The following is a 17,906-nucleotide window of genomic DNA, read 5'->3' as shown; positions in this document are numbered from 1 at the left end:
TCCGCCTTTCAATTTCGCCGCAGTCCCATTTTACTTCTGGTTCAGCGCCTGGATGCAACGGCTGCGCTCCGCGCCGCGCCGGTGCAACGTCGGCGCGCAGCAGTGTAACTTAGCTCGAGAATAAACTGAATACCATTCATTACGGTAACCCATCTCGTGCACGGGCGCCGACGTCGAAGGCGCCACTGAAAAGCTGAGAATTGGAAATTCTTTGAAACTCGTCCCTCTCCTCTCCCTATCTCGTTCCCTTACCGCCAGCCCGTCGGATACAACGGCTGAAAAGGGCCATTCGAGAGAGATGCGGTCCGCGATAATAAACGAATCTCTCTCGCCCGTTCCCCTGGCCGGGACGATAGGCCGACGTGCGTATTATCGAACTCTCGAGAGCGATATCTGTCGAATCGCGCGCGGGCGGCGTGGAACGCTGGCTGCCTCACTGAGTCGTTTTACGCTAACAATAAGCGGACGCTGATAAAAAAATTCACTCCGTCACTACAGCGCCACTTCCCTCGGAGTGTATTCGTTCAGTCGTCCTCGTTCTTAAGAAGCCTCTGCCTCTAGCGCCTTCCGGCGCGCTCGCTCATGAAAATGTATGCCGGACTTCGTTATCTGCTAATAAATTTCAACTTCATCTTCCGTCGGCGGAAAATAAGTGGATTAAAAGGGGAATCGATAGAAATTCGCTCTGCGAAATGAATTTCTCGTCTGTAGCGTCACAATAAGTTAAATTTTTACCACTTTCTCTTAATTCACCTCATTTTCTTGTGGATAACAACGAATGACAACGTCGGAAATGAAATGCTTTAAGGGATACTTTAAAGACAAAGAGACGAGGATCGTAAACGTGATTGGAAGCAGTTCCTTTTCAGTGATGCCAACTATTTAAAAAATTTACTATAAAATATAATTTTTTGACAAAAATGTGGTCGGCTCCTAAAATGACTATAAATTATAATAGTGAGATTGTGGTAACCGCAATCATTTTTCTCTGTCAGTGTATTCACTGTCTTCAGTGATAATCCTAACTAATTGACTTTTAGAGAGTGTATCATACTTAAAGATCGTTGCGAGAACGCCCCAGCGGGATATCAAGGGGCCCTTTGAATCCGCCACCCGGAAACGTTACTCCGCGTAATTACCGACTGCACATGAGTGCAAAAGCTAGTTAGTCGCTTTCGATGGGAGTGGTCGGAGGGAATCTTATATACGGCCAAGTATGTCGCGCAAGGGCAGAAGTACGTCACCGCCGCAGGAGTTAAGGACGAGAGTCATCCTCGTCGAGTGGCGAAACCACTGCAATTAAGCAACTACCTTCTCCCTTTCGTCCTCTCTTCTTTCTTCTTTTTCCCCCTCTCCTCCGCCGTCTTACCCGCGAGCCCCTCTTCTTGCGTCTTTACGCGATAATTAGCGCATCTTCAATTTTCCTGCCGTTGCACGTATTTGCTTTGCGTAACTGCTGAGATAATTAAACAAGCCGTGCTTCTAAGACGTGTCACTGGCAGCCGGCGCGACGCGACGACGCAAAGAGTGGCGCCCGCGACGGCTCGGGAACACGGAAGACGCGACAGGCAGTCAGTCAAAAGCCTACTTCGTAGAGTTTTCTGTTTCTCAGACATGTAAATTGCGTCACCCGGGGGTCGTACTCCCCGCGAGTAATTATTGCATCTCGTGCGCGAAGCGTTAGCCATCGCTAACACGGAAAACCGGGACTGATTAAGTATGCGTCGGCGTAACGAATAAAAAATGATATATCCTGAAAATGTGAATTGCGAACACGGCTTTTACTTTGGCGAAGCACGTATGCTCGTCGGAGCGTTCGGCGATGTAATTTAATAATGCGCCGCCTCCAAGTGTAAAGAGATACGAACAAGTTTTAAACTAATTAGAAACGATTTGCTTCCTAAAATAATTTACTTTTAAATTCCCGAACAAATACGCGCCGTGCCCTTAATTGAGCGAAGGAGAAGAGAAACGTATAGCAGACTCGCTTTTAATATATACGTAACGGTAAATTCAGCTGCACATATCTCGCTGGGGGAACAAAAATGAATTAAATAACGCCGAACGAACCGGATTACTTTAATTCATACTCTCAGACGTACAACAATGCGTGCGCGGGAAACGGCTTTTTTTTCGAGAATTTTTTTCGAGCGCGAAATCAAATTACTCTCGCGCATATCTCTTACTTTCGAACCCGTGAATATTATATTCGGCGATTGGAATGCGAAAACATCGATGTACTCGTGCTGTAATAAGGGCCCTTCATCAAATTCAGCGCGGTACGGCAGCGCGTATTCCAAGATCGTACCTCGTCATACAACAGAATCGGCGCCACCGTGTATCCTGTAAAAAGCGAGGGGTGCCCCCCCCCCCACCCCTACCCGATGTAAGCGTTGAAAACGGAAGCGCGGGTCGAAAAAAATAAATAAAAAATAAATAAAAAATAAACAAATAAAAATATTTCGTCCAGAGCACCGAGGGACTTCAGACGGACGGTGTCGGTATTCGGCGTCCACTATAATGCAACGTTTTCGATTCGCATATCCGGCACGCATCCGAGCCCATTGAAAACAGCCGGAAACGATAAAACAATATACCTGGTCGCGCTCTCGCGAGCCTCGCATCGAAAACACTTGGAAAATGTATTGAAAACACTCGAAAATGATTGAAATCAAACAAGTTACGAGGTTGACGAGCGAGAGAGCGAGAGATTGGATGGATGAGAGGGTGAAAAGAGGACTCCATCGGACGTCCTCGCATCCCAAATACGCAGGGGTCGATAGTTCAGATCGAACCAACGATTTCGGACGCTGCTCGCTGGCAGGAGATACTATCAACGAGAGCAGTGGCACAGAAGGGTAACTCGACCGCGAATAAATTGGTCGTTTCGAGGTCGGTGTATCGTCGAGTACTCTATATTTTCGCTCCGGGCTGGCCGATCAAGCATCCGGCGGATTATACAGACGCTGATTTTCGTTAGCTCATTCGACGACGTGACGTAACGCGATCGAAAAACCAGTTACGAATGTTCGACGATGTGTCTATATTTCTCGGCGCACCTGGGGCACCGCGTTGGTCCTAAATCCATTTCGGATCATCGCTCGTGCGCCGATGATCAATATTCGCAGTATTTACAAATCATATTGATCCTCTTTCGGAGGTTATGCCATTTTTTTACAATTACCGTTCACAAAATTGAGCATTTTGTCGAGAGCGAAGCGGTTGACTTAATAAAGAATGTATCGCCGTATATTGTAAAAATGTTACTCCACTTTCTGTACTTATTTTTGAAATGTTGAATATTATCTGCGCATCGCGTATTGTAATTAGTCGTTGTAGATATGTGGAAGCATTGAGATGACCTGAATGCTTTATCAAACATTCATCGGCAACGAATTATCGCGGGAATATCGATGAACACAGAATGAAAAGGTAAAACCACAGTGAGAGAAATTGCGCCGCATATTAAAAAACAAGTGCGAGATGTAGAACTTTTTAATCCCTCCTGTCGAATATAAATTCCTATTTATATGTATAGAACACTAATAAATGCCGTTAATCACAACGCCAGGAATGATTATACAGGGTGATTCAAAATAACTATAGCGTATCCTTGAAATGTATTCCTGATTAAATTTTGACGATTTTCCGTTTATCAAAATTTTCCACGAAACTTAGAGTTTCTAAATTATAAAAAGAAGTAATTAACGAACGACGGGCCGAGTACGAGAGGCAGACAGGGGCGGCGCAAGGCGCGACTCACCGCGAGCGCTTACGCTGAGCGCTCAGCTGATCGCTGCACGTGATGCATAATACACACACGCGACACATCTCTCTGCCTCTCTCTCTCACTCGCTCACTATTTGTTTTATAGTTGAAAAACTAAGCTTCGGAGACTCGGCGAAGAGAGAAAGTTTCAGAATTGTCAGCAATACGACATTTCTCTCACTTGCCTTATTGTTGTTGCTTGTTGAGAGAGATGGATGTATCATAAAACCAATATTTATTGTAACGTCCACACAAACTTTACGTACGTAGATATCAAATCACGTTTCCCCTGAGACACTGAGAGTCCACTGCTGAGTAATTAATCGGAAACTTTTTTTCTTTATAACCATTACGTTTCATACATTTTACGTTTTATTCACTCGATTAATAGCAAGGAATGTACCAATGTTTCTATTAATCACTACCGAGTAATTATTCGATGACAAAAACTGAATTGCAAAGAAACACGCAAGATACACAACACGTTTCTAACACGCAACACCTGTTTACTCGGGGACAGCAAACAGTCGACTGAGTTTTGTTACAAACAACCTTCTGTTAGCAGCAGTCTGAAGTAAAAATCAGTCGACTGCTAGCTGTCGTCGAGTAAACACGTGTTGCATGTCAGAAAAATGTGTTGTGTACTTTATCGTATGCTTCTTTCTTCGAGTGATTTTTAATCACCGAATACTCGGTGGTGATAAATTAATAGAGTCAGTGACACATTTCTTGTTTTATCAATCGAGTGAGTGAAATGCAAAATATGTGAAATGTGTGAAATTAATAGTTATAAAAAAAACTTCCAATTAATTATACTCGGCTGTTGGCTCTCAGTGTTTCAGTGGCGCGTAATTCAACATCTACACTGAAAAAAATTTCTGGTTGAATATGGACGAATCAGATAATTCCTTTAGGATTTACCAGAATTCCTTTAGGATTTACCAGAATTCCTGTAATCCTACAGAAATTCTGGTAAATCCTAAAGGAATTCTGGTAAATCCTAAAGGAATTATCTGATTCGTCCATATTCAACCAGAAATTTTTTTCGGTGTACATACGTAAAGTTTGTGTAGAAGTTACAATAAATATTAGTCACCCATCCGTTTTTCTCAAGAAGTTACAATAACACAAAGTCATCGAATCTTTATAAGATAAGTGAATGAAAGAAATGTCCTATCTGTTCTTCACTCTCATCGAATCTTTACAAGATAAGTGAATGAAAGAAATGCCGTATCTGTTTCTCACTCATTTCTCAGACTATTTCTCTTTCCAAAATTATCTTCGAAACATAGTTTTTCAATTATAACTATTTAGTGAGTGAGTGTAAGTGAGAGAAGCAGAATCGGAGAGAAATGTGTATTATCGTGTGTAGCGATCAGCTGAGCGCCCCGCGTAAGCGCCCGCGGTGAGTCGCGCCGTTCGCCGCCCCTGTTTGCCTCTCGTACTCGGTTATTCGTTAACTATTTCTTTTTATAATTTAAATATTACGCTTCAGAGAAAGTTTTGGTAAAGGAAAACTCGTCTCGGAATTCAATCAGGAAAACGACAAAGTTCAACGTTCAAAGACACTATGGTTATTTTGAATCACCCTGTACATCCAACGAATAATAATCTTCTTTAATATTTGCGAGCGCAATAATTATTATCATTTAACACGGCAAACTTAACGCTCCTATTGTTAGCACTTGCGCAAAAACCATTAGCGTAAACCATTACGAACTCATCGACTAGCCCGTCATAGAAAGGACTTCAGTGTGCCCGATGTAGAATAATAAACGTGCCGCAATTAAAACATAAATAATAACAGTTTACATAAATAATCGTCGATATCGATGCGGCCGTTAATGAAACGCTGTTAATTATTAGATTTATTCATTAATAATTGCCAAGCGGAGTGATGAGCCGAGCCGATAATTAACGGGGACAACGTAGCAGAGTGGACGAATTAACGCGCGATGAATCTGCAATTAGGAAAAAACCGCCGTCGATTCCACATGGGCATTCGTGTAACGCACAGGCCCGCGGAAGCGTAAAATATGGACAAATCGCTCGTGTGTTTCGGAAACTTTGTTTGCGCATTAGGCGGACAATTGTATCAAGATTAAAGATTATCTCGATAGGGAGTCATTAAGTAAGCTGCCGTCATTTGCCTCTAAATTATTAGCAATCGCGCGTGTACATGCGCCTCGGCGTTTCTATCTCAAGCCACGTTACATACATAAATTTCTGCTCTCTAAAAGTCAATCAGCGGGTTATCACTGAAAACAGCGAATAGTCACTGATTTACAATTATAAATTTACCACTGGGACTTTCAGCGGTATATTTATAACTGCAAATCAGTGACTATTCGCTGCTTTCGATGATAATCCACTGATTGACTTTTAGAGAGTGTAGAAAATTTGCATTGAGATAAAATAACGTGTAAAGTATTGGTAATATTTTACACTCCTCGGAATCCCCCTCTCTCTCTCTCTCCCTCCCTCCCTCCCCCTCCCTCTCTCAGAAAAAGAAGAAAAGAATTTAGACGGTCACGCGGAAATTAGTTAGTACAGTAGTCAGAAACGTATCCTTAAGCCCACGTCAGACTATGCACTGAAGATTGAGATTTGCGAGCTGAAGATTAGAATTCGATCAACCGGATATGTTTAATTTTAATCCGCTTCGTTTTGTCTAATTGAATTCTGCAATTCCCAATCCTCAATAATCTGATACCTTAAACGCCCGTTTTGAAAGCGTGACACAAATAGTACAATTTGTAGGTAAAATATATGTGGATTGTGATTTGGAGCAGCTCCGAAATACGTGCGCATAAAGAAATCACACAGTCGCGAAACTTCACGAGTGATTGACGTGAACCTGTGACGAAGTTTATATCGAGCAATTGCATCTGGTTAGCTAAGCAATATGGCACACGAGCTGCTCGCTCGGCAATCGCTCTTTTGACCTATTCACACGTAAACGTACTCGCTATTTGGACGGAAATCGAGCCGCCTTATTTCGTCACATAATTAATACGAACCGTCAATTTTCCATCGCGAAGTCGTGGAAATCGCGTAGCGCGAAACGAATACGAAAGCGCCGTGTGTATTAACACTTCCCCTCGTCCGCCGTCGACTCATTAGGGCAGCTTTCGCAGGGCCAGGTAACCGGCACGATTATTGCCTCGCCTAAAGCGTCCCAATCAACGGAGCGTATTCTTGTATAGATGCGCGCGTGTCAAGGGACGGATGGGCATAAACGGATGCCGAGGGAGAAGAGCGAACGTAGAGAAATAGAAGATAATTCTCGTTGTTCCGCGCTGGACGCCCGCGAGGCGCCTACCACTTCAAAGCCACGCCGCGCGCGCCCATTCGCCTCTCTCTCTCTCTCTCTCCCCCTCCCTCCCTCCCTCCCTCCCTTCCTCCCCCTCTCGCCCCGTCTCTCTTTCTCTCTCCACCGAATCGTAGCTCTCTCATCGAACCCGGTGTCTGGCAGTTAATGAACTGCCCTTCGGCAGTAGCAGCGTACTCGCCGTCTAGGAACCCAGCCAACCGCTGTAGAACCATTATCCATTTACATAAAGGACCGCTACAGAACCGGAACTGATTATATAGGATTTAAGCCGCGCACCTCGCCGCCTTTCTCTCTCTCTCTCTTTCTCCGATTGTCTACCTTCCCCGACCCCGGGTCATCCCGGGTTAATAGTTTTATTGAATGCGGCGCGACTTTCGTGGCCCCTGCGCTCGCGCAGGCACCCCTGTTGCGGGCACTGCCTGATTACGGGGCGATTCGCGCGCGTTAAATACTCTTTGTGCTCGAAACCACCACCCTCCTACCTCGGCTCGTGCGATTTTTATTAGGGGAATTAAAGATTGCGAGGCGACTCGTCAATTAGTGCCGCTCGGAATTGAAAAGAGCTCGAAACTGGCGCGCACGATTTTATTACAAGCATATGTATAGATTTATTGAGATTTTTATTTCGCTCCGCGATTTATTTGATTAAAAATTCTATTTGTGCGCGATGTATTTGTACGAATCGCCGGGTAAAATATAGATTTAATATCGCGTACAACATTACGAGAGGTTTTATCGTTTATCAATACATGATTTTTTTTACGGTCACAAATGAAACTCTCTACAAGATACGGCGCGATATAAAAATTCATAAGCGTGCCCATCCGGGCGGATATCTTAGCCGCTATCGATGACAGCGGGTACAAATAACGCAGCCGCACATACAAACGTACATCTATCACGGACGAAGCGTATATCCGCGCGCGCAGGAAAGCGCGGTATATCAACGTCATAAATTATGAATAAGGGAGCCCAGCGCGGCGTAGCCGCGTAGCTGCCGACGTTATGGATCGCACGAACTTGTTACATCAATTAAAAATCAGCACGATAGACGCTAGCCTTGGCAGCGGAGCGATAACTCGGTGATACGCGGAGCCGTATTGAACGGAGCGGGAGAACAAGAGACAAAAATGACGGCTAAAATTGCAGGAGCACCGCCGAAAGCACCACCACTACCGCCACCACCGCCGCCGCCGCCGCCACCACCACCGCCACGTGAGGGGTGGTTTCGTCCCGAGTGGCGACATCTCTCCCGGTCCGCTCCCGTCGTCGGGCACAGCTGATGCTCGCCAACAACGACAACACACAACAAGCTAGACTAGCAAGCAGCGCCGCGTTCCTCTGACGTCGGTGCGGGCCCGCGGGTACAGGCGGTAGCGCACTCGCACTCGCGCGCTACATCGTCATCCCCCCCGGGACGCGAGTGCGGTCGCGCAAGCCCTGTCCTCCTCGCGGAGGCACCCGGTGCCTCCTCGGTGCACTCACCTGAACCATTGATGTGTGCTGGCACGCGAGACAGACCTCCTCCCCTCTCGCTGGTGGCAGCCTGATGGCGTAGTCAGCCGAGCCGGATTGACGTTCACCGTACATCCGCCGTCGCCTAGGCCGTCGCCGATGGTATCATCGACTCCGATACGCCCGCGTACGACGGAGCGACGACGCGCGCACGTCGCGCGCTGACACGAGCTGACCGCACGCTCCACGAGCCGATCGCACGCACGCACCCTCGCACCCTCGCACCCTCGCGCGGCCACGCCCGCGCGTCTCTCCCGCCGCGCCGCGACACGTTAGAGATGAACCCGCGGGGTGAGAAAAAATGGGGAAGACTCGTGGCGTTTATTTACGGATCCCGGAGCCTCGCGAGTTATCAGTCGGCAGCGGATTTCTCTTTCTTTCTCTTTCTCTCTCTCTCTCTCTCTCGCTTTCTCTCGCTTTCTCGCGGGTGCGTGCGACTCGCGGCATGTCGGCGGGTTAATTCCGCGCATGCGGCGAGCGCGCGCGCAACCGGTGGATCGATCACCTTTACGGTTGGTAACGCGCGGTTCTCTTGTTATCCGGCTAGACAGAGACTCACCCCCGCGATAAGGGTTGAGCGGGATAACCACGGAGATCCCCAGATAAGAGTTCGGACGTCTTCGATTTTCTATTGACTGGTCAGTTCGGGACCGCTGCATTAAAAAAAAATAGAAGATTGGAAAGGGTATTGATTCTTGAGAGAGAAATGAAAAATTTACTGCGGATAAATATGTATTTTTGCAGTAATTGAAATGTTCAAGTTTATTTATTTTTTCTTTCAGAAGTCATGCCTTTATATGATACCATAACTTCATAAAATAATGTCGTTATTTGTCCAAATTCTTAACTTTTAAATTTATAAGCATGTCGGAATCGGGGGTGTAATTTTATTTATAATATTGTTCGAAGGAATAAAGGATATATAAGAGCCAAGATAGGCTTTTCAATTTATTGCGAAAAATTCAAATATTAAAATCACTTATGCCCGATTTCTTCACATCCAGTTATGTTGCGGTTAAAGTTAACCAGGAGATAAACTACCAGATCCATGCACGTGATTGGCTAAAACTTGAGATTAACCTCCGGATAATTTTATCGGGAAGTGAAAAAATCGGCCATTAGACACTAACATCCTGTTTTGGCTCTTATATACTTTATTCCTTAGAATTGTGATTTCACGTCAGAGCCTTATGAATTTTATTGTTTATAATATTATGTTTGGAGAATTAGAGAATATACATATATGTATTAAAAGATACGCGTATGCACATTAAAATATACAGCGTATAAAATTATGAATATAAAATTATTTTCTGAAATTTAATGCGAATTATAAATCGCTTTTATTTTGTCTCCTGCGGTGTAAAAAAGAAAATAATTGATTGTCTATTCAGGTATGCATACAGCAGGTTTCTTATAATATAATGTGCGATTAACTTTATTATAATTTATAACTTTGGAAATAAACGCGCTATAAAAAAGATAATAAAAGTTTTGCACGTTCCACCAAGTGTCACTTATGTGCATATGTTTCTGTTGCGTCAAGTATTTATAAATAAAATACTTTTAAATAAAACGTTGAAGAATCGGAGACGACCAACGCGACGTAAAATAAGAGAGATATTTAGATGAAATATTTCAGCATCGATAAATTAAAGAACGAGTAACGTTGGCGCTTCTCTGCGAAAATAATTTTGGCCGTGGGCGATGAATTGTTCAGGAACGGCGCTTGATTATAGAAGCGTAATAACGAATTTAGCCGCGACCGTAGTGGTGGAATCATCTTCCCGAATAACAGTAGCGCGTTTACATATTCAGGCGAACAACCACAGTACGGAGGGGACGAACTTTACAGTAGCAAATTTTCCAGATCTTTAAGTTTAACTCGACTAGAACACCAATGTGGATTACAGCCGATAAAAATGCCCTTCCAGTGCTCATCGGCTCTCAGTCATCTCGTTGTTCCTGGCAAGCGTTTTCCACACGATCGTCGACTGAATAGAAAAATTTCAGACCCGTGAAGGCAAATTTACGATACTTAACGATTAGACATATAGAAGAAAGTCCCTTATTATGAGATAGCTCAGTTTCTGCTAAATTAAACCATGCATCATCTGTTGATTCCACCATGAATTTATTGCCCTTGGAGTTAAATCTGTTTAGTGCGCTGAGAAAAATGTTATTAAAATGACTAAATACAGTTAGTCGGCAGTATTTCTTTAGTTCAAATACATATGTTTTTAAGTTAAACGTACAGTGAACTGATAAATGTTTGCTTGGTAGCAAGAAATATTTCTTGATTCAACACGTTTTTTCTCAGTGTGGAAAATTGATTATTAGATCGCGTAATCGTTGCTATAAAAGATTTGTGTTGGAATCTAGACGTTAGAAACCTACTACTTCATATTAGAATCCTATCTCATAAATCCCACTCTCCTCTATGGATATAATACTCGTGTCCAATCGCATATAACAACGCATTGCAAAGATATGGAAAACGCGTTACAAAAATGTAGAAATTACTTAAGGGGACGCAAGGCAAAAATGGAGAATGCGATTAAAATGAGAAAATTAAGCGTATATAAGTTACTTGTAATAATACTTTTCAGATCTTCTTATTTCTCTAAAAACGAAAGACGCCGATGTACGATTCACATTTCCTTTCGTGACAACACTTCAAATTTCAATCTTCGATAATAGCAGCGTTCCGGACTTTAGATATATTTTGTAATAGTCGCTTACACGTGTGCATTCGCGTTTTTCGCTCATACATATTACGCATCGTGATTTTCGCCGCAGCGTCAAGGGGGTAACGATATGGCAGGCATACGAATCGCCGGATAACATTATGTGAATTATTTATTTGGATGGAATTAAGTTTAAATATTTTATCCTCAAACTAATCTCCTGGGTACGGGCGCAATTTATTTACGGATACCTCGTCGACTCGCCAGCCGAGTCTCGACAATATAAACGTTCGTGCGACAAAGTGTGCGAGTTCTTGGTGGAATCCGTTACCAGGTCGGCTAGCCCAGAAACTCGGATATCGCGACACGATTGAAAATAAGACTGTCCAAGGAAACAGATAATCGATATTATATCCGAAGTAAGATAATTGATAAACATAAATTTTTAAGCGGAATATAATTAATCGGTCACTTATACCTCTACTAAGGAAAGAATTAATTATATTTTGCATGCAACGTGCGTTGAAAATTTTGCTAAAAGAATAAAATTATAACAATTGTAACACGTATCTATCCTAGTAGTTTTACGATACATATATAAAAGTTTTGAATTTAACTTTTTAAGCACGCACATAGATATCTTTTACGATCAAAATAACAAAGTTTCTTTTCCAAATAAGTTCTAGATTTTATCTGTAATAACAGCTTATTTAAATTAATTAGGAATGTAAGCAAGAAACAAAATATTTTCAACAAGTTATACTGAATGTTGTATCAACCGGCTGGTTAACATATGGTCTTAGCTTTGGTCTTTGTTTGTCGGCAGGTTGTTGTGTACACAAAGTTATCACACCCGCTGACATTCGAGCAAGCAGGTAGCGGTACGTGTCGTTCCAATTGTACCTCTTGAAGCGCGACAAGGATCAAAGTACTAAATGCTATCATATCTTAAGATTATACTGAAAAATTATCTTACATAATTATGGGACGAAATTCTCTCATATTATAAACGAGAGTGCTGTGCAAAATGTCACGCGAAAGACTTTTTTTATAATTACTCCACAATAATTAACCGTAAGTATGTGCACAAGTACAACGAACAATTCTAATTCATTCTGCGGGCAGAAGAAAGTCTATAAAAAGAGGTACTGAATGCCGGCAAAGTATAATAACATTGAGATAAGTTATTAATATCTTTATGTTCTTCGGATCTACAATAGGTGTAGTAAGACTTAAACTGTAAAGAAATTGATTAGTTACAGGCAGTTATTCTTCTTACTTTCGATTGCACATAATTCGTCGATTTCTTATGGTTTAAAAGCTAGTTTATGCAAGGCTGTGATTGTTAACTTATGCCAGAATTGGTAAAAATAAACCAATTATAGTCAACTATTCTCCCCACTTTTAACGGTGACTGGACAGTTTTCACCGATTCCGGTATAATTTAACTGTTACAGCTTTGTATAAACTAGCCTTAAGACTCATTATACTATATATATTGTGGACTCGGCCTAAGGGAGAAACTGTACGCTTATTGGATATCATGTATCAGGGTGGCGTCACATGGAGCGTAATTGCGTATCGCCAATCACAGAACCATTTCGACGGAATTATTTAAACAGTTCTATCAGAATGACCTGTGATTGGCGATACGCAGGTCACGCTTACACAAGTTACGCTCCATGTGAAGCCACCCTCATACGTCGCGTTATCGCGTTCTCGCGTTGACAAAGTCTGTATTCTAATCTCGTCGTTATTTTCATTAGTCTTTGTCCCATATCTCTGGCGTCTCATGCTGTTACGCTCCAAGCATTTTTATTTCATGATACCTTCTTAGTGTAATATTTTATTTGTCGTTGCGTTTATTTCTTAAACTTTACTGATTAAGTTTTTATGTGCTACTAGCTTTCAAGAATTCTTTTGCGACGAGAGAAAAACAAATTGAAAAGTGAGGGGAATTGATCTGCAGCATTGGTATTTAGTAGTATTAACAATCCACATATTTTCTCCGATATCAACTTTGGTTACGATCCTGCATGTTACTAGACTCGTTGGGTTAACTGGAGCTTGGTGAAAGTTGCCCATAATTATTTCGATTTTGCCTCATAAAAATCGAAAATCGATTAATTGACTGACAAAAAAATCGATGAAATATAATCGATTATTTGAATCAAAGAATCGACATCTCCGATTAATCGAAAAACATCGCCCGTCCCTAGGCCGAAGTCGATCCCGATCGCTGGCGCTATCTGCGGCGATAGTCTTACAGTTTACATTGGTTGAATTCTTTTGAAGAGAAGGGGAACACTACCGTGCTCGGAGTCGCTTTCCTACTGCCCACATATCTTCTTGTCTCTTTCTATGTCTGGGAACTCGGTTTTGATTTGCTGCTCCGTCCAGTACTATATGTCGATGGCAGTGATGGGAGATTGAAAGGAATCGTCTGCTACAGGAGACTCCGTGCGCATGCGTGAGGTGACGTAGCAGCTCGAATCCAATGGTGGATGTAGGTGCCACGTTAAAGGCTGGTCTACAATACATGGAGTAAGCTGGAGTAAGGAGTAGGAGTAGGAGTAAGAAATAAAATGGATTTATTTCCTTACTCCTACTCCTTACTCCAGCTTACTCCAGCTTACTCCATGTATTGTAGACCAGCCTTAAGGGGTCACAGGGGTCCTGTGCATGCACGAAGTATCCATTCCGATAGTTTTCCCGTGTTTATTCTGTGATAGTGTTTGTGATAATACATATTGATAATATAAATCAAAGTCGTAATATCAACTCATCTGCTTCGTTGACTGTTTCTAATAATAACACATTTGTGAACCATGATACTTTCATCTAAACTTCCTCCCTAAATTCACTTTCAGATTCATTTTCATGTTGGGAACCTTATGATACCACTTAATATGTACGTCAGTGAGACTGCGCAGAAGTTTGCTCAATGCGCGTGCGCAGGAAATCCTTCCAATCTCCCATCCCATCACTGGTCGAAGTGGTCGATGGTATAAAACTGCGTCAAAGTATAAGCAGCAAATCTACCCGTCGCCTCCATCTTGATCAATAATTTTCGTCCCACGTGTCTCTGGTTTGTACTCCATCCAGGTACTGCTTTCTGATTTCTTCTTAACTTGTATTTCATTTGTTGTACGACAAACTTTTTTTTCAAGAGTGTTGATTAATTGCAGGATAGGAAAGGTTTCGATTTTTCTGCGTGTCCATCGTGCATGTACACTTCTTGAGTGATATTGTCAGGGTCAAGCGAATTACGCTGACGAACGCACGACTGTGTACTCAAACATCGAGGATGGCTTCAAATCTGCAGAGTAACAATAGTGTGCCGAGCTTCATGGCCTTATCACCGTCTTCGGAAGTGCTGCGCTCAACAGAAAGTTACACACAGATAGAGGTAATTAACACTGGCTACATATGGAAGATGGAAGCACCTGTTGTTCCTCAGAATCAAAAAGTCATGAAGTCGGACACATTTGTAACCAAGGACGAGTCAAAATGGTGCCTGGCAATAGAGAGCATCTCCCAACTGGGGACAACTGACGACAACTACATATCATTATGTGCTATTCTCGTTTCATGCAAGACACTCGTAGTCAACGCAAAGCTCAAATTTTCTATTATTAACGCCAAAAGGGAAACATTTTTAGACAACAATATTACAAAAGAAACTAATTATCATCAATTTACGAGTTCACCACTGTTTGGCTGTAAACAGCCCTCACTGTTCTCGAGCATTGGCTCTGGCAATAAATATGGCTGTGATATGTCCATCAGGACATGCGATCTCTTCGATTCAACCAAGGGATTCGTACAGAACGGCACACTCACGATATTGTGTGAGATCAGCATCATGACGAGCAGTAAAAACATGGCCGGGCCAAGTAATACACAAATTGAAGAATTGAAGTGCCAGCTGCTCGACAATCTTGGGCTACTGTTAGAAAATAAAAAATTTTGCGATATAACGATTACTGTCAGCGGAAAAGAGTTCCAGGTGCACAAAGCAATTCTCGCAGCACAAAGTCGCGTCTTCTCGGCAATGTTTGAACACGACATGAAGGAGAAAAGGACAAATAACATAGATATTACTGACGTAGACCCCGAAGTTTTTAGGGAAATGTTGCAATTCATTTACTCTGGTAAAACGAAAAATCTAAATGAGATTGCAAACGATCTGTTGGCCGCAGCGGAGAAGTACGAGTTGGAAAAGCTGAAGGAAATATGTCAGGAGACTCTTGGCAAAAATTTAACCATCAAGAACGCGGCTGATATCCTCATACTTGCCGATCGCTATAACGCCGGTCACCTGAAAGCAACGGCGATCAACTTTATTAATACACACGAAGTAATGAACACCCCAGGTTTCGAGTCCATGTTGGAGTCCTGTCCGCGACTGGTAGCAGAAGCTTACTTGGCCATGCGAAGCTATAAACCTACCGATCGGACCGCCTCGACGAAATAATCCAAGTCAATTACTTTTGACCATACTAAATAGGCGCGATGTTACAAGATAATGGGAGATGGTCTGGAAGTCGTGCCTCGCGCAGTCAACAATAATTCTTCAATTATTTTTTCAACCATTTTGATACCTTTGAATTTATAAAGTGATGTAATAAAGTAATGTTAAATATTTCCTCATTCGCCACTCTAAAAGAAACATCAACAAGGAAAGGTGAGAATCATCCGATGAACGAACTCTGGTTAAGAATATTTAAAGGGAGATCCTCAATGGGAGGAGAAAGAAAACCGTCTTGTACGTTCGGTCGATCGAGATTGAATTTCAAACCCTTCTACACATGCTCAGCCTCTTGTGTTCAAGTAAATGTCGCTAGCTACTGAAAACTTAACGGGAAACGACCATACATTAACACGCTGCTTGTTTCATTTTCACGCATCGAAGAAATTTAAAGAATGAGATATCCAAAAGCCTATGTTTGCATTCATATCCGCCCCTTTTCATTAGCATACGAACCATTGTTCTCGATCGGCCTAAATGCGAATTGATTCAAAGCAACCAACGATAGCGTTATCGTAATTATCATAATCACATTAAGCCTGTTTTCTTTACTGTCAATACTGACGCAAATCAATCTTGGTGACACATTAGAACATCAGGATTACCATCGTCATTGTAATCTTTCATTCGTCTCCGTTATCATCGAATGAACGGATTGGAAGCGGACGGTCGCGCGTGACGTTAAGGACACAGAATATATAGCTTAGCGCTAGTCAGAAAGAACCAAGGAAAGACGAGAATTTTTTCTTCACGTGGTTCTCCTCGTAATCGCCACAATACAGTAGGAACTATGCGTAATGCACGAAAGAAATTGAAATGGTCAATTCACGGAAACATTTGTGTAATATACAAAGTAAATGGCTTACGTGTACAAATCGAAAGCAGCTTGCTATTCCGGCTAAATTAAAGAACAATATGGCATCACTGAAATTAAGTTTGTAAGTCTAATAAGAAATAATAGTGAGCAATACACACATACAGTACATGTGGCACGTGTGTTGCTCACTATTATTTTTTATTAGACTTACAAACTTCGTTTCAGTGATGCCATATTGTTCTTTCATTTAGCCGGAATAGCAAGCTGTTTTCGATCTATACACGTAAGCCATTTAATTTGTATATTACACAAATGTTTCCGTAAACTAACAGTTTCTAGGTTAGAAAGGTGCAAAAGTGCAGAATCACTCCAGCATCCCCAACGTCCACATTTTGCAAAGTAGGTAACGTAGATTTGCACAATTTTAGTCGCGTCCCGCGCTATGGTTAGATCCCATGCAATGATCTTGTACTTAAAATAATCTTAAGTATATACAAGAGCATTACACGGGACCTGACTATAGCACTAAACGGGTGCGTTCTTTTAGGCATCGGATTTGGCAACCGCTGCGCATCGGATTTGCCGGCTGACGGAAATCTGCGGTGCAGTCGACTGCGCAGTCGGGCTAAAAGAATGAATTACTGCAAAAACTGCTGTATCCGATGCCTAAAAGAACGCACGGAACGCGACCAAAATTTCGCAAAACTGCGTTACTCTCTTGGCAAAATGTGTGGTCATTGGCTACGTAGTTCATGTCTACGTTTTCCAATGTCCACAAAGGACGTATCGCATCCGCCAATAACGAAAAACAGGGCCGTGGCAGCTCTTAAGCCTATCACACAATGCCAGCCAATAGGAATAGGGAATAGAATTTTTGACGCGTTGGATTCGTCGGAAATTTTCTTCCAACCAATCCAACGCGTCAGAAATTCTATTCCCTGTTCCGGTTGCCTGTTGCCTGGCATTGTGTTTGGGCCTTCAGGTTTCTTTTTGTTTTAGTTCTGGAGGCACTGTAGATATTCGCATAAGCTAAAAAGTGCTGCTAGCAGTCCATAGTTACATAGTCAAGGTATGACCACATTTTGTTACCATATCGAGTCAACTGTTAAGCCCGCTGCAGACGATGCTATTTTTCCTGCTGGATTGCTTGCAATCTAATAAATTACTATCGTTGCACCACTCAGTACTCAGTATTTCTAGTAATTTATCGAATCGCAAGCGATCCAGCGGGAAAAATTGTATCGTCTGCAGCGG

The 17,906-nt window shown here is 42.5% G+C and overlaps 1 protein-coding gene and 1 pseudogene across 1 annotated transcript in view; one reads left to right on the top strand and one right to left on the bottom strand.

Moving 5' to 3' along the window:
- The window catches only part of LOC105559825 (beta-1,4-glucuronyltransferase 1), a 40,659-nt gene extending 31,791 nt beyond the window's left edge, over positions 1–8,868 (bottom strand). Inside the window, exon 1 of the mRNA XM_012008425.1 lies at positions 8,588–8,868. Coding sequence (XP_011863815.1) covers positions 8,588–8,692 — 105 coding nt within the window. The 5' untranslated portion in view covers positions 8,693–8,868. The remainder of the gene's footprint in view (positions 1–8,587) is intronic.
- A 5,222-nt stretch (positions 8,869–14,090) lies between these two features.
- Positions 14,091–15,940, top strand: LOC105559822 (annotated as a pseudogene).
- Positions 15,941–17,906: the final 1,966 nt, after the last annotated feature.

This window comes from Vollenhovia emeryi, unplaced genomic scaffold, assembly GCF_000949405.1.
Source record: "Vollenhovia emeryi isolate VEMERY1.0 unplaced genomic scaffold, V.emery_V1.0 DF939252.1, whole genome shotgun sequence".
NCBI classification, from domain to species: domain Eukaryota; kingdom Metazoa; phylum Arthropoda; class Insecta; order Hymenoptera; family Formicidae; genus Vollenhovia; species Vollenhovia emeryi.
Note: the sequence above shows the minus strand (reverse complement) of the source record. Positions and strands in the feature narration are given on the sequence as shown.